The following is a 27,664-nucleotide window of genomic DNA, read 5'->3' on the forward strand; positions in this document are numbered from 1 at the left end:
TGGAAACAAAGAAACTGTTCTTTTAACTTTACACCAATTATAATGTACAAAAGCAAAGCAGCAAAAATTACAGAAAGTAATCGACTTCTATGATACACCACAGGGACACCCACAAAGCTTCTAAGAAATTACATCTCACCGTGAAGGAAAGTTTCATTTCCCATGAAAAAGAAATAATAATAATAATAATAATAAAAATAACAATGGGGGCCATACCAAGGATTCTAAAGAATATATAGAGAAAAGGAAAAAGAACTGTGCGGGACGATTATATATCGCTAACTTCCACCTGCTTGTGGCTCAATATACAAGGGGACGATCAAAACTCACCATCAACTTGTAGCACAAGAGAAAAGAAACTAAATCTAACTCACCGCTAGCAACTTGGTTCTTTGAGAATATCTTGTAAGGCCTATCATTTGTGTTGAAAAATCAGAATTTCATCTGCTATTTTTGTGTTAAAGATCCAATTGGATATTTCTGTATGAGGCAGTAGTGCTATATACAGAGAGCATCAGAAGGACCAGGCTGCAGACGACCCGTAATTCAACAGAGAAATCATCAACTACATCCAAGCAAGAGAACCCCGATCATTGGCAACTTGTGGGCGACCTCTTGTAGGTGTCGGTGGCCTATTAGCATTCAGCTCCTGTTCTCAATAAAAACCAATAGAATTAATACAGACACAACTGGACAATAGAGTAAGAGCCATGGAAAAGTAGAAGTCACCTGCATCCATGTATCCTCCATATGGCGTTCTGGAGACGTCTCTGGTGATGATATTGCTGGTGGTATGGGATGAATGAGTTTTGGAACAACAACAAGATCTCTACCCAAAACTAATATCGCTCCAGCATTATTTGCAGTTCCTGTACAGAACAAGGTGTCTTAAAGATATAACAAGTAGGACGTGTAAGCAGTATAATTAGCACACATACCACAATAATTGGTAGCTGAGAAAAGTGTAATCAGATGTCCCTGAGCAAAACGTTCAAACCCATCCATTACACATTCATGAGCACGTACTATCAACTGAAGATCGTTATTGTTACAGAATTCCATGACACGATCGGGCTGCAGCCAAACAAGACATCCATTAAATAATTTCAAATTCCTAAAAACATCCAAAATTCTATTATTGAAGCAAGGCAATCACCAAACTTCGATTTCCAAACTGAGCACATCAAGGTTGAGACAAAATGAACAGTGCTTAAAGATCACGCCTTTCCATTCAGTAATGCTTCTAAAGCTCTTTGCACACTGCCACACTCCTTCCCAATTTAGCAAATTAATTGATGTACATTACATTACCAGATACCCACACCATCTAATAACCAAATAAATTATGCACCTGACCGCCTTTAAGTGAAGAAGAAAGGAAGTCGAGATAAACTGGACAATTGGCATGATTCCAATAACCAAAATTGAAGTATTTGTATGAGAAGGTTTCAACTTCAAATAAAGTTTTCACAAATCCTTCCCAACTAATTAACTTTTTCATGAAAATACATACAAACATTACCCAGCATTCCTCCCAACCTTAACAAAGAAGAATTGCTTAAAACTGTTCAAATTGAAGTGATAAAAGCCCGGTAATCAAAATTGTTAAGTGGTGATTGACTATTCTTTTAGGTAGAGATTTACTGAGAAATATAAAACTTGGACCTTAATGGATTAATATGCTTCAGTTTTGTATAGAATTCTGCTAATGTTTCAAGAATGTATAATCCTTATTCATCCAAAAAAGAACTTTTAGTCCTAAATGCTCCTTAATCCATTGCCAAAGGCATAATGTTGGAAACTTTGAAAGAAGTCATTTCCTCCAATATCTGAAAAACGCCTTTAGAGATATAGATTAGAAGTGCTTCCTTATTCATAAGCTGTATTTCTGGGAAGATCTATGGATGGTGGATAGCCCTCTCTGTTCTTTGTTTCCCCTCCCATATCTGATATCATTTTTCCTCTTTTAAAAATCATTTTGTTCTTGATTTGGTCAGGGCTCATTTTCCTTTTCCTTTGGGTTTAGTTCTTCTTTGACCAATGGGGAAGCGACTAATGTCACCTCTCTCGTTATTGTTGGGAGAGTTTAACTTTAGACAAGGGAGAAGTGATTTGTGTGTTTGGGATCTCGACCCTTTGGACGGTTTCTCCTATAACTCCATTTTTTTGTTGTTTGTTGGATCCCCCTCCATCTAGTGAGTTTGTCTTCTCCTTCTAGAAGTTTAGATTCCTAAGAAAGTGAGGTTCTTTATTTGGTATGTTTTACACGGATGTGTGAACATGTTAGACCGGCTCTTGAGGGGTGTCCTTCGCTGGTGGGCCTGTTTCGTAGTATTCTTATGTCAGAAGGAAAAAGGAAGGCTTGGATCACATTCTTTGGAGATGTGAGTTTGCGCTTGCTATTTGGAACTTATTTTTCCTGATGCTTGCCTCTTCTAGGAGCACCACATATATGATTGGGAAGTTCCATCTATATCCACTTTTTTGCAAGGGTCGTTTCTTGTGGTTGGTGGGAGTGTGCTATCACGTGGAATCTTTGGGATGAAAGGAACAATAGAACGTCTAGAGGGATGGACATGGAGCATAGCAATATTTGGGAGCTTAATAGGTTTCATGTTTTTTCTTTTTTTTTGTTGAGGGCTTCATTTTTTAAGTTTTTTTGCAATTACACCACAACTACTATCTTGCTTGATTGGTCACCTTTTCTTTAGTGAGGACCCATTTGTTTTTTATAGACTTGGTTTTTTTGTATGCCCTTGTATCAATTCCTCCCCTATGGGGTTGAAAATGTAGTTGCCATTTACACGGAAGAATAAAAGATGCAAATTTGGATTATAATTTTTATCATCCTCTTGCCTAAGTTTTTATCAATTCAAAATCAAATTCAACCTAAAACACGGGGACAAGTTGGCACAAGACAAGCCAAACCAAAGTTTTCTGGGAAGAAGTAATAGAAACATCTTAGGAAAGGAGAGGGAGAACAAGAAGACAACACCGAGAGGAGCATATTGAAGTGAGCAATAACTCCAATATGAGACATTTTTATATCTTAGACTAGAGATGAAACAGTTTTAACTTGTAAGCTAGTCTCAAATATACGCAATTTCTTCTTCAATCATATCTAATTGCAGTGGTGCAGCACTCAGTGTAAGGACAACATGCACAAATCGAGAATGGTGATGACCTAAATTTTAAAAATGAAAAGAACTATTGTCCTTGCCTCTACCTGAAATACTTGCCAGTGTTTGAGAACTAACAAGCATAAAGTACACAAGTTTGGTTTTATTATGGACTATATGAACAACAGAGTTTTTGAATAGAGAGAAATAGAATCTTGTTCCTTCTATCTTTTTTTTTTTTTTCCTTATAAGAGAATAGAGAGCATCTTGGATAGAGTCCCTATCCTATTTGGGATAGAACTGAAAATCCATTTAGAAAAATAAATAGAGGGGAAAAAAGAAAAGAGAGATGAAATATACACCACTCACCCCAAAAGTAACTAAACCAGGACCTCTAGCATTTGGTCGTAATCCTTCGACACTGTCGTTTTCTGTGGGGTCAGACCTAAAGAAAATAGAAGTATGAATACAAAAATACAAGTTACAAACATGGCTATCATGAAAAAGTAGGAGACCATCAAGATGTGCACTAACCACAACAAGTCCATTAGTACTATTGAGCCTGCTTCCATGGTTATAGGACGCTGAAGACTCTCAATCTGCTCCACATGGTTAATCGACCGACCAATACCACCATGCATGCAAATAATCTTTTTTTCAATCAAGGCTGCCAATGGGAGCCAGTTAAACAAACGATTTATCCGATGCCATGTCCAAATTCCATCTCTTTCACCCTGGTCATTGAGTTGTAAAGTTGAGTTGAAATGAACCAACACAAATACAGCAATGAGATGCAACTATTTTATACCATTCGTTCAATACACTCAATCCGAAAGCCAAAAAGGGCATTTATATCTGCTGCTTCATGGTTCCCACGAATCAAATGAACATTATTTGGATACTCAACCTGCAAAATTTGTAAGATAGGTACATTTTCCCATGAAAAAAAAAAATTGAATTAACATTCTAGTAACAATTAAATTACGATAAACACAAATATAGTATTTCAAAAAGAACCTTTAAAGCTAGCAGAAGAGTGATGGTTTCCAGGCTGTGTTGGCCCCGATCAACATAATCTCCCAAGAAAAGATAATCGATGTACCTAATAAGAAGTTATGGAAAATTAGGAAGTATGATAAAGCACAATAAAGAAACGGACTTACTAATGCACTCACTCCAAAATATTTATATTGGAAACGGTTAACCATCCTGCAGGCTAACCTAACAGTTACAACACCATAACAAGAAGCCTCAAATATTCGAGAAAAAACAAATTGTATTAATAAGCAATTAAAGTAGAGAGCCTTTTCATGATTCTTATCAAATGTTGATTACCTAACCACTAGTGAGCCCACCCACAAAAGTGGAGATTGTTATATTCTTTACTCATTTTTTGGCTGAAGTACAAGTCTAATCCCTACCATCAAGTTTGTATCTATTTAGTCCTTGAACTTTAAAAAATGTTTTTAAGTAAAATTTCCATGGCAGGCTTGCTTCGTTTTAGTTTGGAGATTTGTCTCAAGAGGAATAATAGAGTTTTGAGGGAGTGAGAGATGTCATTAGGTTAATACCTTGATTTGAGCCTTTGTGGCTATGCTCTACTGTAATGATCAATTAGGCCTCATCCTTTTGACGGGCTAATCTATCTCATCTCTTGTCCACTGTAACTCTTCCATTATGTTGGGTCTAATTCATTAGGTTATGTCTGCTTCTTCATTCTTTTGGAAGGAAGAGAGTTTCCAAGCTCCTTTTGAGCCACAATAAAGAATTAGGCCAAACATAATAGAAGAGTTTCAGGCTTTCAGCCATTAAGCCTATACCCAAACATAAGGGAAGCGTTTCTTGAAGTATGTGGAAATAGAGTAGAAAAAAACTAAGGCTATTAACCAAAATTCTAAGACCATGAGAGAACTCTGCCCTTGTTACCTGAAATCAACACTGAAATTGTTCAACTCAAACCTAGTTTCCTGCTCCCACTGTAACAAAATACCTTTTATTTGTAACTGTTTCAATGTTAACTGAATAACCTAACTAACTGAAGCACGACAGCACAAACACAACTTGCACAGAGAAAGCAACCTTCTCCTAGAGTGCAGCACGAGGCCAATCTGCCCTTAATCATTATCCCTTATCTCTCACATTTCTGATTTCTCTTTCTTCCAACAAAAAACAGGGGCCAACTAATATCATGGGTTTAAAATGAATATTCTCAGCAATGAAAAGGTGTTTGTGATCCCAAGGAAGTAATCATATTTTATGCTACAAAGTACATGTAAGCCAAAAACTTACGCAATGTCCCCTGCTGTAGAAGGTGCACCATACTCATCAAAAAGGCGCATGAGATCCCCAAACTGACCATGTAGATCGCCAAATATCTTGATTGGAGCCTTGAGCTCTAGAACACTTGGTTCAGATGAAAATATCTTTTCAGCACTCTCACAAAGGTCAGCTATTTCATTACAATCTAAAAAGAATTGTCGGCGAACAGGAGGCTTCCATCCACGAGGTTTTAAGAGATGGGCTATGACCTGATAAATTTTTGGGGAAAAGAGAGAAGAACTACATAAGGGGAAAAAAAGGAAAAAACATTATAAGCAAACAAAACAAAAATTTTCTCCAAGAAATAAGGTGCCATTGAAACCGGCTTTGTTTTGGATGTTAATGCCATCCCATTGTAGTAACTAAAAAATAATCGTAGCTAAGTACCCACAAGAAAATAGACCAGTCAAAAGGAGGAGTCACATCATGTTAAATGTTAGGAAGAGAGAGAGAGGCAATATTGCTGCGCTAGCACCATTCTCAAGTAAAAAGTTAAATGAGAAATATCCCAGAATATTAAAGCAAAATGAGAAACTCTAAGAAAACATATTGCTGCACCAGCATTGTTCTCAAGTACAAAGATAAAACAAAAATATCCCAGAAGATTAAAAAGTACTTCAAAACAAACAGTCAGACACAATACCAAATGAAGTCAGAAATTAACTTTAGGAGGTGACAACTACAGAAGTCAAGCATCATTGTAAGATCATATATCTTCAACTAAGAATTACAATCTACAGCAAAACATAAATTATGAAATTGGCACAATTCCAAAATCAACATTGAGCAGTATGAACAGTAAACCGGCTGAAGCAGAAAAGAGAAATAACTTAAGACCATCCAATACAAGCAACACTTGCTATGCTGAGGATGTAACAATCTACAAAAATATACATCAACCTAACTGCATGGCTATTCAACTTTTATCACTCACAATTCCACCCACTAGATAGGCATAATATTGCAAATTCTTTTCTCTATAGAGCTTAGAGAATATTCTGGATCAAATGTCAGTCAAAACATTGGGAGCATCAAATCTGGTGAGATTTGACCCCCACCCCCCACCATTATCGATAAGAAGATTTTCAATTCCCCTCGGTTTAACTAGTTACGTAATTTTAATATATGAGACACTGTTAATACCTTTTTTGGGACACTGTTAATAGACATCTGTCGATCTAGGAGCTTCCTTGCTGCGGTTGCACTCTCTGGGGTACCATAGCTCACACGACGACCTTCATTTTCAAACTGATCAATTGAAAGTTGCCTAACCATACCACCTAAAGCCCCACTAGTTTCAGCAGCTATAACCACCTGAAACAAATGGGACAAATTATCAGCCATCCAGTTTAATTAAAATTGAGGTTTGGTTACATAGTTATTGAGATCACGTTCAAAAGGGTAACCGAATCAAAGACTCAAAGACTGACAGCTCTATGATGCAATCGAACTCCAGAAGGAGCAATGTGATTCAATGCATCTGAGTCGGGCTTTATTAGGCTTTGTGTCCCACTAGGAGTAGCCTCTGCTCCTCGATCTCTGTCAGGCAGTTCAACTTCCCCATTGTCTTGTTCTTGTCGGGCCTTGGCAGCAGCCAATGTTGCACTTATAGCCTCAGCTTCTGCAGCTGATGCTTCAACCAAATACTCAACACCTTTGTTCGTTCTCCTGAAGAGCGACCAAATGCATTGGTCCAGCATGCAAGAAACAAGTATTTGAAAAAGAAAAAAAAAAAAAAAAACATTCAAATCAGGAAACTTTTGTTTTACCGAGGGCCCTGGAGCAGAGCATTTTCAGTGCTTATATCAGTATACATGTCACCATTTACAGGAGGAGCTACAGGGCTTCCCAGCACTACAGCACCATCAGGAGCTACAACATGAATGGCCTGTCTACTCCTTTCATCATTAAATCCATATTTTCCAGACAGCCGCCCAGACTGGATGCCGGATGCAGCAGCTGCAGCTGCAGCATGTGAAGCTGCAGTTGTTGTTTCAGCAGCCGCTAGATCTTCAGCAACAAGAAGGTCATCAAGCAACACCCCTAAACAATAATAGAACATGTTATTATACTGCAGGCTTGTGAAACAACAGAAAAGTAGCATTGAAAAATCACATCACCCAGAATTTGACATCAGAAACAAATAGAGCTTCCATAACCAATTTGATTAGGCAACAATGTAAGCTACAAAAAGGGGGAGGGGGGGTAAAGCGCTAAAAAGCATGATTTAACTCTTAGTCTATCTACAATGTCGTAACAGCTTGAGCATGCAACCAAAGCCAGCTGAACAAGCACAATCATGACACATATGAAACCTAAGTTCTACAAGCTTGCACTATATGAAAATTGCTTCAAACTGTAATCCACAACATTAACAAACTTGGACTTTCATTGATAAAATCACGAGACTTGGTTAAAAGTTAAAACACACTTCCACTACCTACAAAGTTCAAGTTCTAATAAGTTGTAGAAGAAATGAAGTTATCATTTGCTGCAGTAAACCAACACAGGAAAATTAATAATGGGAATCTCAAAGCCAGAAAATGTAGATACTTTCATTACTTACCACCACGCAAACCACCATAAATAAAGATTAAGTCACCCACAGCAGCAGCTGCATGCCTACAACGCCTTGTTAACTCAACTGCAGCATCCCCACCAGCAGCATCTGCACTGTATCTTCCTGTCCTAGGACTTGTCACAACTGATTTTGTATCACACCAGATGCCTGCTGCGGTATCCAACACTAAAAACAGTAGAAATATGGTAAGCATTTGATTGTGTAAGTTGAGAATAAAACACATAAAAGCCAAAAAGGTACAACCATATTGGCCATATTTCCAATGAGAGTAAAACCATGAAGTATAATTTAACATGTAGCTGGTCTCAAGAATTTTACATAAACTAAGTCATGAGTTTTTTTTCCTTTGGGTAAGAAACCGAGCTTCCATTTAGAAAATAGAAATATGAAGGCACGTACAAAAGCAAACAAAAGACAAGCACAAAAAGAATCCCACAACTAACTAGAAGTGATTCCAATCTAAAACAATAAATCAAGCTGATAATTACAAAATAAAATCTAAAAACCTCCCAAACCTCCTCTCAAAATCTCTCCACCCCTTTAAAAAAATTTGTTGTACCTCCCAGCCATATCCCTCACAAAACTGTAAGAGAAAGGCCTGCCACGGAGTTTTCCCTTACTGTGAAGGGGAGATTAGGGGATATAAGTCAAATTGATGCCGAAAAACTGAAAGTTGCTACATAAGGATATAGATCGTATTGATGTCAAACATCTGCTAGTAAAGTACCAACCAATTTTAAAGATAAGAACTGCTGCTGAAGCTTCAAATGAGTTTATAGCAAAGCATATCAGAAACAACTTTTAAATTGTTGATCTAGTCATACCACAACTTGTTTGTAAAATTCCTTTTTACCCCAACAATGTTTCTCTCCTTAGTGCAGTCTGTTGTACTGTCTATTCCTCTTAAGAAAGGATTATCTTAGATATTCTTTTTTTTTTTAGGATCAAACTTTTGGCTGAAGAGAATATATCAAAAGGAAAAAAACTAAGCAGCAAGTGTAAAGTAGATATCACATTAATTTGGATTTGTTTCAACCGAGTTAAACGCAAAGGTTGCATCCTATGCAAACATACTGAGAGGATGACCTGGTTTTTCCAATTTTTCAATATTATCAACTAATGCCCAAGCTGAAGCTCAAGGCGCAATAAAGCGCAATAATATTTTGGGGCTAAGCGCAATGCGCAAAAAAAAAGCGCAGAATTTTTCTGAGGCGCACTATATATATAAATACTACAGAAGAGAAAGTATAGTTGAAGTGGAAATGAAAAGAAACTCCTAAACCCAAAAAAGTTTTGATTTTTAAGCTTAGTAAATTTTGATTTTTTTAGTTAATAAAGAAGGAACCCCCGTAATTATTACTATTTTTAAAAATAATGAAAAAACCCCAAGACCCAGAAGTTTGAGCCTTGGGGCTTCACAAAAGGCCTTTTCAAGGTGAGACGCCAAACTTGCGCCTTGAGTCTAGGTGCGACTTGATGCACCCGCACGCCCACGAGGGCTTTTTAAACCACTGTGCCCAAAAGCTATAATAAAGGCCTCAAATAAGGCAAGACTTTGTTAACTATCTATCGAACTTGATTGCCACATACGCCATAGTAAAGCTTGGGTTGTTGAGATGCACCCGGGCGCTCGACTAAGGCAAGAGGCAAAGCAAGGCGAGGCCTTAACGCCTTGCAAGTACCCAAGGCGAGTACCTTTAAGAAGGCGCTCGCCTTTTGCACCTTTGATGTTCAAGGCGACCCACGCGCTCACCTTCTTCAATTATTAATTGTTTTCCCTTTTTCTTTTTTAATTTTCTTCTTCAATTTTTTGATTAAGAAGAAGTATCAAAGTCTGTAAAGGTAGATTTAAGGAAAAATCAAAGAAAGGAACAAGAATGGAAGAAAAAGAAGATTGGTCAAAGGCGTAAAAACAGAATTGAAAAGATGCATCTGTCCAATATTGTTCAGCCATTCATCAATTTATCAAAAAAGAAGAAAAGGAAGAAGGGTTGAAATTTAGAAGGGTAGAAGAAGAGCCCATGAAAAGCTCTCTTTTCTTTCATACATTCCTAGACGAATTGAACGGTTGGATACCAACATTAACGTAGTGGCGGGCAAGAATAAACAAATGCTAGATGCATGCTAGCCGAACTACCCGATAGCAATCTGTCCACTCTAATAAAGACTACTCAGAGCACTATATTTTTACCTATTTAAAAAGCATTTCTACTTATATTTCTATTTTTTTTCAATTATCATTTTTCTTCTTCAACACTAATTGAGTTAATTTCTTCCTTTTTTTTTTAACGGAAACGAGCCTCTTTATTATAATGAAATAAAAAAGAGACTAATGCTCAAAGTACAAGAGAATTATACAAGGAGCATGAAGAAAAACCAAATGAGAACTACAAGGTACAACTGAGAGAAAGGATTAGGATGCGCACCCATGCATCTCAACTAGGTTGACACCCCATTAGCGCCCTCATCATGTCCATACAACGGTACAACGTCCAAGTAAAAACAGGAAAAATGATAAAAGCAATAAACCAAAATTAAAACTTAGACAACAAGCCTAAAAAGCGGGGAAGATGAAGGCCTGCCAATTCAAATTTAAGTCTTGTATAGAGAAGTCTTCAAAGTCACTATTTAAAGAGCACCAAGCTGAAGCGTTTCTTTGAGTTGAGTCAAAACGAGCCCTCCAACAAGTTTCATTATCGTGGAAAATTCTCTGATTCCTTTCGAACCAAAGGTCAGCTAGAATGGCCTTGACCATATTGATCCATAGCAATCGTGGCCTCTTTCTGAGGGAGGGACCCAAAAGAAGTTGAAGTACATTACCTCTAAAACTATCTCCAAACACCCCAACGAAATTGAATAATTGGAAAAAAAACCACCAGCAATTTTCTGAATATAGAGAAATTGAGTTAATTTCTTCCTAATCCTAAGTATTAGTTAATTTCTTTCTAATCCTAAGTATTTTCTTATCTATAATAATATTATTTATCATTTCATTAGGTGCACCTCACTTCAATCAAGCAACGCCTTTTTGCCGTCTTAAAGTGCGCCTTGCACTTTGAAAACACAATATTTTTTCGATAAAGATTGGACATGTGACTGAACTTTATAGAGGTCGGCTGATCGTGCGATATGTGATAATAATAGATAGCATGTTCTACAAATCCGCTCCCTTTTGGACCAACGTACAAAGAGTTGGAGATTTTAGGCCAATGACCCTCACCACCGGATTGTACAAAATTCTTGTTAGAGCCCTTTCTGAATGTGGGTCCTTCCATCTATTATTTCAAAAACTTTTTTTTGAAAAGGAAATGATTCATTATATTAAGATAATAGTGAGCTAAAGCCCAAAGTACAAGAGGAATTATACAATGAGCAAAAGCAAAGGCTAAAGGATCAGCAAGCGCACCCGGGCATCTCAACTAGGTTAACACCCCCTTAGCGCCCTCATCACATCCACAAAAAGAGAACTAAAACTAATAATAAGAAGAAGCCAAAAACATGAAACAAATCATCGTGGAGGGTCAACAAATCATTGATGCCTCATTAATTGCAAACGAGCACATAAATGAATGGAAGAGGAAGGAAACGAGGGGCACAGTTGTCAAGTTAGACATTGAGGAAGCTTTCAACATTGTTGACATATTTCCTTGACATGTTTCTTATGATTAAAGGTTTTGGAAGCCTATGGAGGAAGTGGATCATGGAATGCATCTCTACAATGAACTATTCCATAGTCTTTTTTTTTTTTTTTTAATGAAAACAACAAATTTCATTGTGAAAAAATGGGAGAATACAAAGACATACAAAAAACTAAGCCCACAAACAAAGGAACCTCGTTAAAGAAATGTCAACTATATAAGATAGTTCTTATAGAATAGTTATAAAAGGTCTTTGAAATCGAAGCCTAGAGGAAAACATAGAATCTAACAAGGACCACACATCACTAGGATTTCTTTCCACCCTTCAAACACACTAACATTTCGCTCCTCCCAAAGAATCCATAAACTAGGACACCTCGACAAACCACAAAAAACAACCCCACTCATGGAAGGGTTAATGGAGAAGGAACAACTCCTTAATCATAACATGGTGTCCTTATGCCAAGCAAATGTAAAACCAAAGGCCTGAAAGAAGAAACCCCAGACGAAACTTATGAACTCACATCCCCAAAGAATATGGTCCAAGTCTTCCTACGTCTTCCAATCGATAATACAACAAAAAGGACCAACAAGAGAATACAACTTCCTGGCAAGCCGATCCAACGTGTTACAGGAACTATGTAATTCTTGCCAAGTAAAATACCTTACTTTCCTCGAGATCTTGATCCTCCGAAGAACAGAAAAGACAAACTCAAGTACAAGAGAAGGGTTCATCAAACCTCAAGATCCATCCAAAGGATTGGGACTCCACACTCTCCAATCTCTCCCCAACCTAAAGGAGTACCTCCCAAGCAAAGACGAGATAGCTCGCATTTGTCACTTCTCTATTCAATAAAGAATGGAAAAACCCAAACGGAAAAGAACAAAAGCTCCCCACCATTCTAAAAAGTCAAACACCAAGCGATTTCTAAGGGAAGAAAGATGTTAAAGACGAGCAAACAAGGAGCATAGGGGTATCTCCCACCCACTGATCTTTGCAAGAAAGGTAGCATTACTTAAATTTGATGGAGACAAAAATGCAAAACTGAATGGTTCCTTGAAGGGGATGAAAACACTACTATTTATCACAATTTCTCAATGCAAGAAATGTGAGTTTGCTACAAAACAGTGAGATAGAGACAGAAATTATTTCTTTCTGCAAGACACCTTGAATTGATTTCTTTGTACGAGACATTTCTTATAACAAAACTTGGTAGGAGATTCCTTCCACAGCCGATTGAATGGGACCCTATTAGGATTTATCAGCACAGCTCCCTTGAAGCACCTTTCACAGAAAATGAAGTTTCGCTGGCAGTAAAAGCAATGGGCTCCAACAAATCCTCTGGGCCAAATGGATTAGCTGCAGAATTGTTTACAAAGTCTTGAAAAATCCCTAGACCCAACGTAATGAGGGTGTTCCAAGAATTTTTTAACGGAATTATTGATGCAAACATGAATGAAACATATTTTTCTTTACCAAAGAAATTTAATGCTATAAAAGTTGGAGATTACAAGCCTATTGGCCTTACCACTTTTTTGAAAAGGGAACAAGACTCTATTGATGAAATGAAAAGAGACTAATGTAATGCTCAAAAAAGCAAAATAAAGCAATTATGACCAAATAAGTAAAGCAAATGCAATCAAATACAACTCATAACGGAACAATTTGACTCTTTGAACAAAACTCCAAAAACCATTGTATCTGAAACTATGAGAACAAGAAACCATGTGATGGGGACAACTATTAGGAGATAATCCAAGAGAGAGGAAGCCAGCTTCAACTTCGACAAAACTGATAATATAACCAACAATCCATAAAACCAAAGCCAAATGAGGAGATCAAGCCAACTAATGCAATTGGAGAACCACAATGCCTTAAAAACAGACTTCTCTAATTAGATAGAGGCAACCAAGAACTTGGAGAGAGGGGGCAAACAAAAACCAAGAAAACCCATCCTCCAACTTTGACAACTTGGTAACAACCACCCTAAAATCTGAAAAAAGAAGAAAAAAACATTCTTTCTTCAACTATCAGCAATCTATTTAAAGAGAGAAACTTGAAGTAGTTTATGCAAACAAAAGCTCTAAAGAAAAATTCCTTGATATTCTAGTTCTCGGGTCCAACCATATAAGCAAACAGAGAGACAACTTCACTACCAAGATACACTGGCCCATCCAAAGGCTACCCCAATAATCAGGCCACAAAATTCTGAAAAGGAAGGCCTCAAACAAAATTCCAGTCATCACACAAGATTAACATCCCAAGGTCTCAAATATTCCACAAAATACAAATCATACTAGATACTTCAAAAGGCAAACTAAACCGAATAATGCCAAGCTTTACAAAATTACAAACCACAAACTTCGACAATGGAGGAAAGATGGGATGGTATTTCAGAAAGAGATAAAGGATAGAGACATACAGATATGTCCTTTCTCTCTTCATTCTTTTGAAACAAATTTACAAGGGCTTCACTGTAATGTTCATCATAAACTAAAATCTCATCCTCGGGCTACATCAAAAGTATTGAACTCTTCACTACTCACGCTAACAACTAAGTCATCATCTGAATCATGGTGAATTAATGGACTTTCTGGAGAAGAACAAGGAATACCCCAAATAAACTGGGTTTTTGACTTAGGAAAAGAGAAACCTGATAGCTTAAACTTCTGGGAGGGATAAAGAGGCTTCAAAGAATTGTGAACTAACTTTAACGAAGCTAAAGTTGGCACTTGAGCTAGAGTACACCCAAATTCTATCAAATCAGCATTATCTCCTACAATCTCAGTTGAAAGAAAGGAAGCTCCTTTGCAAGAATAAAGCAAAGGAAGAGCTACTATAAGCCTTGTTCAAGTTGCAAACGAATCGATATAAGCCTTAGACCCTTCACCCTCCTTAAAATTTGCTTCCTTAAAAGTGGCTGGATAGGATAACTCTTCAAGTCTTTACAAATCCGAGAATGGTGAAGAGGAAAGGTTGAAGAATTATCAATACATTGAGCATTCTTAATTGAATCTGAAAAGAGGAAGCTTTTCAACTTCTAGTATTCACGAAAGGGTAGATAGAGGAAGATCTCCTCGATCATCACTGATATTCCTTTTCCAGACATATGCAAAGCCAAGAATCTAGAAGAACAAATTCCACACTAAGAGCACAAACTCGTATCGAGAAAAGGATGTGTTCCAGGTCTTCCTTCACCTTCCTACAGAGAATACAACAAAACTGACCCCATAACAATAGCTTCCTCCTCAATAGTCAATCCAAGGTGTTCACACGTTCATGTGAAACTTGCCAAATAAAGAACCTCACTTTCTTATGAATCTAAATCCTCCAAAGGGCAAAGAAAACAGACTCCCTAACTAGAGAAGGTCCAGCAGACAATGAAAAAAGGAGTTACGAGAGACCCTCCAAAGGGCCAAGATTCTAAATGTGCACGTCCCATCTTCCACCCTTAAAGCTAAACTCTCCCACGAACGACAACATAAAAATGGCATCAGTCTCTCACCTATCAGTTAAAAGAGCAACTAAACCCAAAAGAAAAAGGCACCGAGTTCCCCTAACAAGAAGGAAAAAAAAAAAAAAAAAAAGATTTCAAAGGAAGAAAGATGATAAAGACGGGGAACGCAAAACAAAGGGGACTATTCCCTACCACTAATCTACCCAGAAATACGCTTACCCTCTCCAACCACACAACAGACAAACTGGGAAAAGACGGGAGGCAAACTGGGGGGATGTTAGTGTTCAAATTGGCTTTAAATTCAGGCCAATATTCTCAACCCAATGAATTCCACCTACGAGTTTGCATCATTTTTATTTACATATCCCAATCCCTCCCACCATTAAGCATTAGCCCAGCAGCCCATTCCCTAGGCCCACACTAAAAGCAAACCTCCAAACCAAACCAACTAAACCGTTAATTAATCCGTTTGAGGAGGCCATTTATGTTTGACAGTTGAATCAAAGACAAACTGCCAAATATCTAAAGAATACTATATATGCACGTCCTTCCCAAATTCTCAGAGAAAAGTCAGTCTCTGAGTTATGGAAGGAGGGGGAGTGTTGGGATCTTAATCTTTTGGAAGGAATCTCAACAAGGTGAAGATCCTTGAGAGGGCTGCTCTATCCCATTTTTCATCTAATTTCCAGCCTCAACAAACAAAAAATTCATGAAAACAGAAACTTGAGCCATCTGGAATTTTTTCCACCAAATTTCTGCACGAAGACGGAAACAGTGTGTGCTCACAACCAGCCATGAGTCCTTCCAAAACCGTATGGACTGACCATTTCCCTAAGAAGATAAAGTTCTTTTTTGCCAAAGCTTGGTCACAGGGAAATTCAGAAAAATGAAAGGGTCCTAAGTCCTATACCAACTATGGCCTTATCCCCCAGTTGGCGCTCTCCATGCAAGATGGACAGCAAGACCCAAAATCATCCTTTTATCCTCTGGCCTTTTTCAAGCAGATTTTGGAGCCACATCCTCTCTATTTTCATGGTTTATAGTATTACCTATCATCATCCCTTGCTTATTGTCTCATATGGTCATATTCTTGAGGATTGTCCTTTCTAAGGAAGGAAGGAAGAAACTCTTATGGTTGCACTTGCACCTCATCAGAGGTTTTTTTGGGTCTGTCTGGATTGAGCGAAATAGTCATGTCTTCAACAATAAAACAAAGCCTTCTGATATTTTCTTTGATCATGTTATTTTCATTGTGAGTTCTTGGTGTAAATAGTCTAAGCTTCTCTCTTCTTATAGGTTCGATTCTCATTTGTCCAGTTAGATAAATTTTTTGTAACTCCTTTGGAATGGGGTTTCTTTACCCTCTTTAAAAAAACAGTAGTTGACTGGATTTCACCAACACCATTTCGGAGTAAAAATAACAATAATAAAATTGTAACGCCATTTAGAATTTGATTTGGTACTCAACAGTCCTGACATTTCCTTGCATCCATTGCAGCTTGAATACACCACCATAACATCCCAAATTACTTTCAAAATTGAAGACTAGCCCACAAAGAAAAACTTTTCATCAGGTCACTCAACATATGAAAGGGGACTCAAACAGAAGGGAGTCAAGAACACATTTTGATGTAATCATAAATTCATACCTAGTTGGTTAGAGCTTGTGAGTGCATTAACTTTTTCTTTTACTAAATGGACTCAAGAAGCAAAAGCATCTTAGTTGGTCGAGCTTGGTTAGAGCTTTCTTTTTGGTTGTTTGAAAGGAACAAAATCACAGGCTTTTCATGGGCAAGGGGCAGTCATATGATAGACTTTTCGACAATAATACTTAGCTTTTTCTAGGTGTATATTGTCTCCTCATTCAATCTTATAGTTTTGTTCCTCTTTAGTCCAACAGAAGACATCTTTTGTAACTTATTTGACCAAGGCCCTCTTCCCCCTTTTTGCTTGTAATCTTATACATCAATGAAACTTTTTCTTATTTAAAAAGAAAAAAAAAAAAATAGATTCAAACCTAGTTCACAAATTTTTTTTTCTATAACCAAAGGTGTTCAAGCAATCTTGGCCTGACTTCACAATTTACCACCACCCCACCCAGAATAGTTTGACCCAAAAGAACTTGAATCAGTCTCAAATAATACTAAATTAGTGAAATTAGCCAAAACTCAAAAGATACTCAAGATTTAGCGAACCCATGACCTCAAACACATCTATACATATATCTTTGTTCCTTTGATCACCAGCCACCCATGATAATTTAACTCAAAAGAACTTGAATCAACATCCCACATCCCAAGTCCGCATCTGTGAGTTGTGCGACAACAACCAACTTGATTTGAAAGCTTTATTCTTCCAGCTGGTTTAGTGCCTCTTCTGGGTTGCAGACTATTTTAGTTTGGGTTACTTTTAGCGCTCTTCAATTTCTTCCTTTTAGTCCTCTCTTTGTTGCAGCTGTTTTATTTATTGGTCTGTGTTTCAAGCTCCTCCGGGTTCCAGTTTTTGCTTTTATTGATTCTCTTTTTGTTTTTCTTCTCTCCCTTTGGGAGATTGTATCTCCATACAATTTTCTTCCTATTGAAAAGTATGTTTCTTGTTAATATATATATCAATGAAAAAATTGTTTCTTTTTGTAATTATTCACTGGTCAATATCTTACTTCGTTGGAAACCTTTCTTGAGTGGGATTTGTTCCTTTGGGCTTGGGCATGCTTTCATTTTTTCTCAATGAAAGCAATTGTTTCTATCAATATATATATATATATATATAATACAACATCGCAACATAAGTGGGGAAACTACTAAAATACTAAAATCCAGAACCTGCAATACTTGATGAATCTTCCACCATGCGCCCCCCACCAAGTGCCCCTCCAGAAACATGGAGTCGTGCATTTACAAAGACCTGAAAGAATTACAAACGTCTGTCCAGACTTTCCATGGTGTACGGTTATAGAGAGGCCAAAATAAAAATAAATACATAAATAAATAAATAAGAAAAAAGACGAAACAAATCTTACAGCAGCGTGTTGGTATCTAGCAGATGGTGAGACACCAGGAGCAATTGCCCATTCCCAACGGCCATCTCTGTGTTTCGCTAGCCCATAGGCACTTGCCAGTGGCTAAAAAAAATTAGAAATGGACAGCATAAAAAAGTAAAATACTAAATTAACATATATAAAGCAACATACGTAGCGTACTCCAAAATTATAAATATAACACATGGAACACTCATGACAGCATAAAACCTAAGAAAAAATAGTAAACAATTGAATTACTGCAATCCTATGTTGTTGCATCCCACCCTCTTTCTCTTCTCTGTTTGAGTTGGCATATATCAACAAAAATGATATAGAATAAAATGGAATAAATGGACGCTATTTGCACCAGCCACCAAGCTATGTACTTGAGTACAGATACTTTAATTTAGAGAATATCTCCATGCTCAACACGCAAAGAAGATGCTAAGATTTGTTGGATACGCCTCAAACATTGTATACAAGTTGAATATTTTTTTGGACACATGCTGAACACTATTAAGCACAAAAGACGTGTCAGAGACTCATGAACAAGCATGCATGATTTTTTTTTAACAAGAAAATAAATGATATGAAAAGATACAAGAGATTTCAGGAAACAGCATCCTATAATGTTTGACATCAATCTGCAAAAAGATATGGAAGCAGCCATCCACAAATAATAAATACTATAGAAGGATTGACAATTTTTTAACTCACCACACTGTTGGCATCCCTTCCTCCACATAGCAGAAGAAGACCATCGGAGCGGGCACTTGCAGTTGCATACCTAATTAACGTATAAAAACCTAGATTAAGGATAAATCTGGTAACATCCACGGAAAAGCATACAGTGCCAAATGGTAAATAGTAAAAGGAATTTCATAATTTCCAGCAATAAAATTATCAAAATTAAATCCATGGCCCAAGCATAACCTCAAAATAAAAAGTAAAAGAAACGGAAACTTGCACAAGCCAGCCTAAGCTATAAGATAAAGCCTCCAACTACAGATTACATTTTCACCCTCACATATTCTAATTAGACCCAACCATTAATGACCTTAGACTCTATCTCGCACTTATTTTTACATAGTTTCACAGAACCCCATTTGAAATTGTCTAAACCAAACATACCTTATCCAAATCCCAATCTCAACCCCAATTTTTTAATTATTATTATTTATTTTACTAGGTATTTCACCGTCACCAAACTCAACCCTTTTCTTCAAGGCCTTGGTTTTGAAAGATTTGCAAATTTTTCAGAGCTTCATTGTTTCCTTTTCTTTTCTTTATACCAACTCTGATACAACTTGTGTCACAAACAATTATAGGTAGATATGCATACAAGTACAAATGAGATTCTCGTTTTTTATAGAAATAACTTTCATTGAGAAAAAAATGAAAGAATACAAGGGCATACAAAAAATTAAGCCCGCAAAGACCCCACTAAAGAAAGGGATTCCAACTAGGTAAATGTTGTCTAGAGGGCAATTACAAAAGGCTTCGAAACCGAAGCCCAAAGGGAAACATGAAATCCTATCTTTAGTGAGAGACAGAGAAGTTTATTTTAAGTTCAACATGTCGGTGGAAATTGGAAATTTGAACATCTTATCTCTTTGGTCAAAGGATATATGTATTAACCAATTGAGTTAAGCTCAAATTGAGAAATTCATAGTAACTCCTTAGGATTGAGGAATCCTTCCCACTCTTTTGTAAATTTCATACTTCAAAGAACTATTTCTTAACAAAAAGAAAGAGAGAGAGAGAGAGAGAGAGAGAGAAGAGAATGGGGAAACTTACATGCAAGGAGGTGGACCCTCGCCTTCAGGTTCTAACTTGCGCCATTCATAAGGCTTGGCTGCTGTATCCAGCGCCCATACATCAGTCAGCGGCCGTTTTCCTGAGTAGTGCACTCAAATAGTTAAACAAGATCCTTCTAGAACAAAATAACTGATTTTTTAAGGAGGTAACCAAATGAACCAAGTGAATTATGGCATTAGCAGTGGTTATGACATATATGGAAAGAAGATTTTTGGGTGGTTTACTAAGTGAAAAGTGAAAACAGATTGTCCAAGAAACTTTTGGTGGAACATTATAAAGCTTAAAGAAACCTTTGACAGATTGTTTTCAATTAGGGTAGGCAAAGGCAAGAATACACCCTTTTGGAATTATAGAGATATGGGCGGAAAATCTGGCCCTAATATTTACAAAGCTTTTTATAAGATCTGGGAAGAATAATGTTTCAATTTTGTAAGCTTAGCAGGAAGATTCTAAATCATGGAAGTTATCATAACTCATGTGAAGAAATCTCAGAGATTGGGAAATAAGTGAATTTTCTAAGCTTTTACAATGGACTTGAGGGTGTTCAAATAACGAGATAGGAAGATAGAAAGATGTTGGTCTCAAAAGATGCTGTTGGAATAGATACAATTTGCTCAGAAAGGCATAGACACAATTTGCTCAGGAAGGCGTAGACACAATGTTTAAAGCAAACAAGTAAAATGAGAGGAAAGATTAGAACAAATCAAACATTATGCAGGTTCTTGGTATAGTTTTCTTTTTAAGAGTTTAGCAGTTGCCACCCCACAACACTACAAAAAATCAAGCATGCCAAAGGACTCCTGAGGTAATTAATTCTTGTTGACTACATTCATTTAAAATGAAACAAAGTGACTTGCCATCATTGCCGCCAACTACCATGAGGTATCTTTGCCCCACCAAAGCCATTACATGTCCATAACGTGGTCCTGGGCCAGGACCTTGCACAACAACCCTACAGGATTTGGAATTATCTATTATTAACATAAAACATAAAAATCAAACAACAAGCAAGAACATCTCCAAAATTCTAACCTATGCCATCTGGGACGTTGTTGTGTGAGGTCAAGAACATGAAGATCCTCAGAAGATAAACCAGCGGGACCAATTCCACCCTACATTGAAATAAAGGGGCCTAAATAAATTATAATATTGATCATAGAAACTAAAATGTGATTCTGTATGTGTGAGAATTTAAGTGGGATTATTGACAGCAAGATACCTGAATTACTACCATTGTTCCCACAGCAGTTGCTACATGAGCGGCCCTTGGGGTGGGTGGTTCTCCAAGTGGAGTAACCCTAAAAACAAATTTGAGGAAAAAAAAATAACATTGATTAAAGTAATTCGTTGAGAAGTAAAAAGAAAATGAGTTGGTTAGGAAGTAGCATTCTCCAAAGTTTACCTGGTCCATTTATTTGTTAAAACATCGTAACAATGCACATCAGCAGTTGCACCAGCTAATCCTGCTCAATTAGTGACACAAAATTGTCAAGTATAGATGTAAAACAAAATAAAAGAGAAACGCTATTAAAGATTATCACTCTAGAACCGCATAAATCCTTAAGAGTAAATTTACAGACAAAATTAAGGTATCAATTAATGATGACTCTTTGGTTCAGCAATTCAAATCAAATTATAAAAATAATAATAATATAAAAAATAACACAGAAAAAAAACAAACAAAAAAACCCTATCTACAGGTTGATTTTCATGTTCCCTGCACTCAACACAAGCCTCGATCATATGTGTTAACAGGAAAGCCCAAAGGCTGTTCCCGACCCTGTCAGGGGAGATGCCAACCATCTCTCCGAAATTATCTCCATACTAGAACAAAAGTATAAGAGTAAGCGACCTGATTACTTGAAACATTAAATTTCAGAGAGGCTAGTAAGCATGCAGAATAAACGTCATACACATAGGGTAAAAACCTCAATATTATAAACAATAGACAGATGGTGAGACCTGAATAAACATCAATTAATCTGCAAAAAATCGTGATATTTCTGTTGATACCAAAAGCAAAAGGGATTCAAAGCCCAAACTGATTAAGAGCAATATATTATACTGGTCCCAAGCACCTACAAGGAGAGAATAAGAAATCTATCCTACACCTCAGCAAAAGAACCATTACAAATCGTAACAGTTCCTAGCCACACAATCAAAATTGAGTGACTGAGGCAGATGCTCTCATATATTTTGCGTCAAATGTTTCATGGGATCTTCAAATTGAAGATATCATCCACATCGTGCCCCAATGTCAGTTGATAACACTAAATAATCAACACATGGTATAGAACTGGAAAATTGCTCAACCTTTAGTTCAGTATTTATATAAGCAAAAAGCAAAGAAGTAAGTCGATCAAATTGCAAGCAGACGAACATATAGAATGCAAATTGAAAAGAAACCCAAAAGGCTGCGTGCAAAGTCCATGTACAGTTTTCAGATGGTATTACCACCAAGAAATTCCAGCAAAAAAGCAGTAAGCTTCAGGCAGCAACTCAAAAAGGGGGAGGAGCAACCAAAAAGTAAATGAAAAGAGAGACATACGGATGCCAGCATTTCCAGCGGACGTAGGAGTTCCTGCAGCTGCAGAATTGCCCTCGAGAGCAGTGGCACCGCCAAACAAGATAAGCCTCGGCCCTGAGTATCCCGGAGTCCCATCCTCACCAACAGCCGACACCGCAGTCAACGTATGACCGCAGCGCGGCCCTGGGCCATCTTCCTTCTTATCCATTAAAGCATTCACCACCGAGTACGTTGGCGCATGTCTCGGCCCGACAACTGGGATTTGCTGAACCTGCGGCGTAGACGACTGCTGCTGTTGGGATGTGGCAGGCGATTCAATTGGAGATCCATTTCCCCCAGGAGTGTGCTCCCCATCCTGGTCTCCTTCCATTTCCGCAGGCGGCGACGCTGTGCTCTGGTCCTGAGCCAGATCGTGATCGACCTCCGACAACATAGACGAATCGACTTCCATTTCCCTCAACACTTTGATTCAACCCCTACCCGAAGAGATCCGAACTAGAATTCACAACAAAAACCAATCTCCATCGACATTGAAATTCCTAACCAAATCATCCATCCACATAACGTCAACCAACTCCCATCGCCGGAACCCTAGAACTCGAATCCTCTGTTTCAATCAATCCCAAAACGAGCACTGCAATATAAAAACAATCCCCGTAACCCCCTCTACCTCTTCGCCCGTAATTCCCCCCACGTGAGGAAGCTCAAAAGAAAAAAGAAGAAGAATCAAAATTCCGATGACAATCTCAGAGGCCCCCTCAAAGACATACGTACAATACAAAAGTGAGAGAGAGAGAGAGATGAGAAACGAATACGAAGTTTTCTCTCTCCCAATAAAGCCCAAATTCTGTCAAAATTTTACCGGTATCGGAAAAATGTACATAACAAGAAAAACACGTCTTCTATGGACGAATTGGTATGACTTTAGGATAGAATTGAGATTGTAAGAAGGTGAGGAATTACCGTGAGGAGGAGGAAGGAACGGCGGCGGCGGCGGTGGTGATGGCGGCGGCGGAGAGAAGAAGGAGGATGGGAAATGGAGGACCTTGGTCCAAGGCCTTTGTGTTTTTTTCTTTTTCGTTTTCTTTTTTTTTTTTGTTTAAACCGAAAATTTCACCTCCTTCTTCCAAGGTGTTTTTTCGCTTCAAAATCCGCTCGGGTCGGGAGGGACAACTTTGTTTTTTAATTTTTATCTATCTCACGCGCTCTTTATGGCGCGTGTCACGCCCTCCATACTTCTCTTCCTCTTTTTCTTTTTTTTCTTTTTTTTCCTTTTTTTTTTTTCCCAAAGGTTTCTCTTCCTCTTTCTACAATTAAAAATGGATGATAAAAATAGCTTTCACATTTTTCTTTCAAATTCCCCATATTAAATAGTTTTTATTCAAAATTGAAAATTAAAATATATCCATAACTTATAAATTTTCATGGATATTTTTATATTTTCATAAATTCGACATTAAACTATGGTTAAAACAAAACACCCTATAATGTGTTAACTATTTTAAAAAGTGTAAAATATTTATTTATTAATTTAGATATATTTTTAATTTTTGTTATTATAATGTATTTAGAGGTCCTTGACATTTAAGCTTAGATGTTTCCATATTTTATAGTGGAGATTTGAAATTGTCGTAAAGTCATTTCATAAGTTGGTGTTAAATAACTTATGATTCCACCAACTTCATCAATATTCACTTTTGAAGTTTGCAAATTTGTCAATGAACTTCATCTCTTCCTCTATCTCTTTTGCACATTTATTGAGGAACTCAACTAAACAACTCTTCGTCCTAAATATAGACTTTCCAATCAAAGTTCAAAATATAAATGTTGATGTAAATTCGATGTCCCAATTTTATGAGACTATTGATAGATATTGTGGGAAACTTTATGAAAATTGATGGAAATTATTATAATTAATCAATGAAACATTGACTGTGATTGAATTAGACTGTAATTGACCATTTTCGATCATCATTTCTATAAAGTAATGCAACATTTAAAATTATGTTGTAAAATATAGGTGTAAATGTTAATGGGAGAGTAGAAAGTTAAAACAAATAATGGAAAAATAATTACAAATATTGGTAATTAATTATAACATTATAAAATGAACTATATACAAATAAATTAATGTTCGAATGAAGTTAATTTAGGTAAAAGTTCAATGAAAAATATTTAAATGAAGTTAAAAACAAATAAATTTTGGATGATAAAACAAACAAAACTTACATTAATTGAGGTGACATGATATAAAAATTTAATAAAAAAAAAGTTTTGAACGAAGTTAAAAAATGAATACGTGGTTTATTTGAAAATAAAAACTTTTTTATGATAAAAGTCGAACCTATAAACACCACTTCCATTTATTACTTTCTATACTTTTTTTTTACATGTCGGGAGTATTTTTAAAATCAAAGTCAAATTTTGAAAACTAATAAAGGTAGTTTTCAAAAGTTTGTTTTTGTTTTTAAAAATTTAGTTAAATTTTAAATGATTATGTAGGAAATTTGAAAACTATGAATAAGAAATGATAAGAAAACAAACATAATTTCAAAAAACCAACGACAAAATAATTATGACCTAAGTTATTTTTCTTAATCATTTTTTTGAAATTAAGAGGTTCTAATCTCTTAGGTTAAGGTTGAAAATACATCAAAAATAAATATTCCACAATTGATGGTTATAAATTTTGTCGAAGGACTATTATTGTCTTTTATCATTAATTTGTTACCACACATTTAATACGAAAATTCAAATTCACTTCAATAATTTAAAATCTGATATTACTATATGAAGATTTCAATTCATATTTATGCACATATATGTTCTCCCAATAAATAAATAAATGAAATGACAATTATCATTTATCAGATGAGTTATATTAAACATCCAAATGGAATATGTATCAAAGTTTTAAAACTAAAATAAAATTTATACTAAGGGAGACTATTATTAGACAGACTAACTCTATGTTTTCGTAAAAAGCATGTATGAGAAGCAATTATACTTTACATTGTTAAAACCTCGTTTGATAATTATTTTGTTTTTTTTTTTTAAGTTAAGTTTATTTTCTCTCTATTTCTTACGATCATTTGCATATTTTTTAAATATAATAATTAAATTATCAGTCAAGTTCTAAAAATAAAAAACAAAAATAAATTTTTAAAAGCCATTTTTTTAAGTTTTCAGGTAAAAAAATAAATGATAAATGAAGAAATTTTTATAATGTATGTAAGCTTAATTTTTAAAAAATAAAAATCAAAATTCAAATGATTACCAAAAACTACTTGTCAAAAACTATTAATAAGTAAGTGGGCATTTGAGATTGCTTTCGGGAGAAATAGAAGTGATTATAGAAACAATTTGAATGTTTTTTTTTTGTTTGATAAAACATATTTAAATTAAATCTATTAAAATCACTTTTTAAAAAACAAGTTAATTTCACATATATTTTAAAAGTCTTCCTACTAGCTTTTAGAATGTCCTAAAATTGAGTAGAGTTTTTAACGAATATTCCGTTTTCAATTTTATATTTTAAAAAATAAGATTTATTTTGTATATTTATCTATTTCTCACCTAATTAAATCTATTTTCTAATTTCCATGAGTTAAGTACATCAATTTCTTTTTAAAAAAAGTATAATTTTAAACAATTATTTAAAATTTTAGATTACAGAGAAATTAAAAAGTTATTTATAAGTCTATTTTAGTTATTCTATCCAAAATAACATATTTTTGTATTTATTTATCAAACACTATAACCTCATTTTGAAGTTTAAACTGAAATTTATAAAATATTAATTTACTTCATTTACCGGTTCATTTTTTATAAACACAATTGTCAACTATTATTTTAAAATTATAGTAACCCCAAACTAAGCTAAGAGATTTGTACTTTAAATCCTCTTACCTATTATTGTACTAAAAAAGATAATAACTCCACCCATCAACTTTAACAACATTTACTCTACATATCAATAATTTCAACAATTTCACCCTGCAAAAGAAAATTAATATTAAAAGAATAACCTGTTTAAAAATAAAAAATATTTTAAACAAACTGGTTCAAATTATAATCCACAAATGGATCAAATTTAAATTAAAAGATGAGTTAGATAAATTTCAAATTTGTTTGGAACTGAATTTGGGCATAATCAAAATTTTCATTCCAAAAAATTTCACAAGGTCTATCTAAGAAATCCATTTCAAATATAAACCAAAATTTGGATAGTACCTAACATTTACCTTCTATTAAATTAAATGCATATTTGGGAGTGATTTTAAAATCACTATGAAATATATTTTTAATCATGCAAAATCAATTGTAATAATATGAAAATTACATTTAAGAATTTAAATTAAATATTAAATTTGGTGATTAAATGCATGTTTCAAAGTTTGAAATATAACAAAAGTGATTTTAACAGTTTGAAAATCAATTCCAAACCTACACATTTGGATGTGTTCCAAATTTCATCCCAAATATGGAAAAAAAATAGAATATAAGTTCAAGTCATATAGAGTTTATTCTCACGTTAAGAAAAATTGTTACACCCATATATTTAATCTTATATCAAATTTGAATGAGATTGAAAATTAAAAATTACAACCAATATCGTAGGAAAATTTGAAATCAAACTTGTTATTATTGTAAATTTTGATTGAAACATACCTCCGATTATATAATAAAAATAGCAAAAGGAAAGTATCATACAAACTTCAAAAATTCATATTAAAGCCACGTTTATCAATTTATAACGAGAATTGGTGTAATCATAATAGGATTCTATTGATAGATTAATTGTAATGACTCAAAATCACAATGTAATCACTTAAAATTATAAATCTATCACATTTATTGTTATCGTTACCATTTGAGTCTAAACAATAATGGTAACAGTAAAGGTAATCGTAATAGTAAATATGGTATATTCATACTTCTCATACTGTAACAGTATACAAACAATTTTGAAATACAAATAGATTGATCACCCTCTACTTGTCAATCGATTTACATTTTTTTAATTACAGATTGAGTAGTGCGCCCACGCACATACCAATACAAATACGAAAAAATATGATAAACAACAACAAATGTAATTTATTGGGCCCACTTAGATTACAATTTAATCATTACTTGTCTCCTGTGTAAACATGGCTTAAAACTACTCTTCACTCCAAATACA

The 27,664-nt window shown here is 35.5% G+C and overlaps 1 protein-coding gene, 1 long non-coding RNA gene and 1 pseudogene across 2 annotated transcripts; all 3 read right to left on the reverse strand.

Annotated features, from left to right (window-relative positions):
- Positions 1–23,632, reverse strand: LOC120072278 (serine/threonine-protein phosphatase BSL3-like). The gene is made up of 22 exons (XM_039024721.2): positions 23,443–23,632; positions 22,501–23,113; positions 21,355–21,415; positions 21,172–21,250; positions 20,985–21,064; positions 20,810–20,904; positions 19,932–20,031; positions 18,852–18,921; positions 18,135–18,236; positions 17,938–18,019; positions 8,005–8,184; positions 7,208–7,481; positions 6,869–7,106; positions 6,582–6,752; positions 5,409–5,647; positions 4,137–4,221; positions 3,928–4,026; positions 3,654–3,853; positions 3,489–3,564; positions 939–1,074; positions 730–869; positions 1–649 (listed from the first exon to the last, which is right to left on the reverse strand). The coding sequence occupies exons 2-22, from the start codon at positions 22,928–22,930 to the stop codon at positions 566–568; spliced, it is 3,021 nt and encodes a 1,006-aa protein (XP_038880649.1). The 5' UTR covers positions 22,931–23,113; positions 23,443–23,632; the 3' UTR covers positions 1–565.
- On the reverse strand, positions 17,547–17,906 carry LOC120072279 (uncharacterized). Its single transcript, XR_005480403.2, has 2 exons — positions 17,775–17,906; positions 17,547–17,689 (listed from the first exon to the last, which is right to left on the reverse strand). It is a non-coding gene; the product is annotated as an uncharacterized LOC120072279 (long non-coding RNA).
- On the reverse strand, positions 21,634–21,772 carry LOC120072390 (U6atac minor spliceosomal RNA; annotated as a pseudogene).
- Positions 23,633–27,664: the final 4,032 nt, after the last annotated feature.

This window comes from Benincasa hispida, chromosome 2, assembly GCF_027475165.1.
Source record: "Benincasa hispida cultivar pf3 chromosome 2, pf3_genome.v1.1, whole genome shotgun sequence".
Classification (NCBI taxonomy): Eukaryota; Viridiplantae; Streptophyta; class Magnoliopsida; order Cucurbitales; family Cucurbitaceae; genus Benincasa; species Benincasa hispida.

Coding starts and splice junctions, on each gene's coding strand:
- LOC120072278 (XM_039024721.2), bottom strand. CDS start 22,930: ATGGAAGTCGATTCGTCTATGTTGTCGGAGGTCGATCACGATCTGGCT. Junction 3,565..3,653: donor GTACTAATGGACTTGTTGTG/GTTAGTGCACAT, acceptor TATTTTCTTTAG/GTCTGACCCCACAGAAAACG. Junction 650..729: donor TGGAGGATACATGGATGCAG/GTGACTTCTACT, acceptor TATTGAGAACAG/GAGCTGAATGCTAATAGGCC.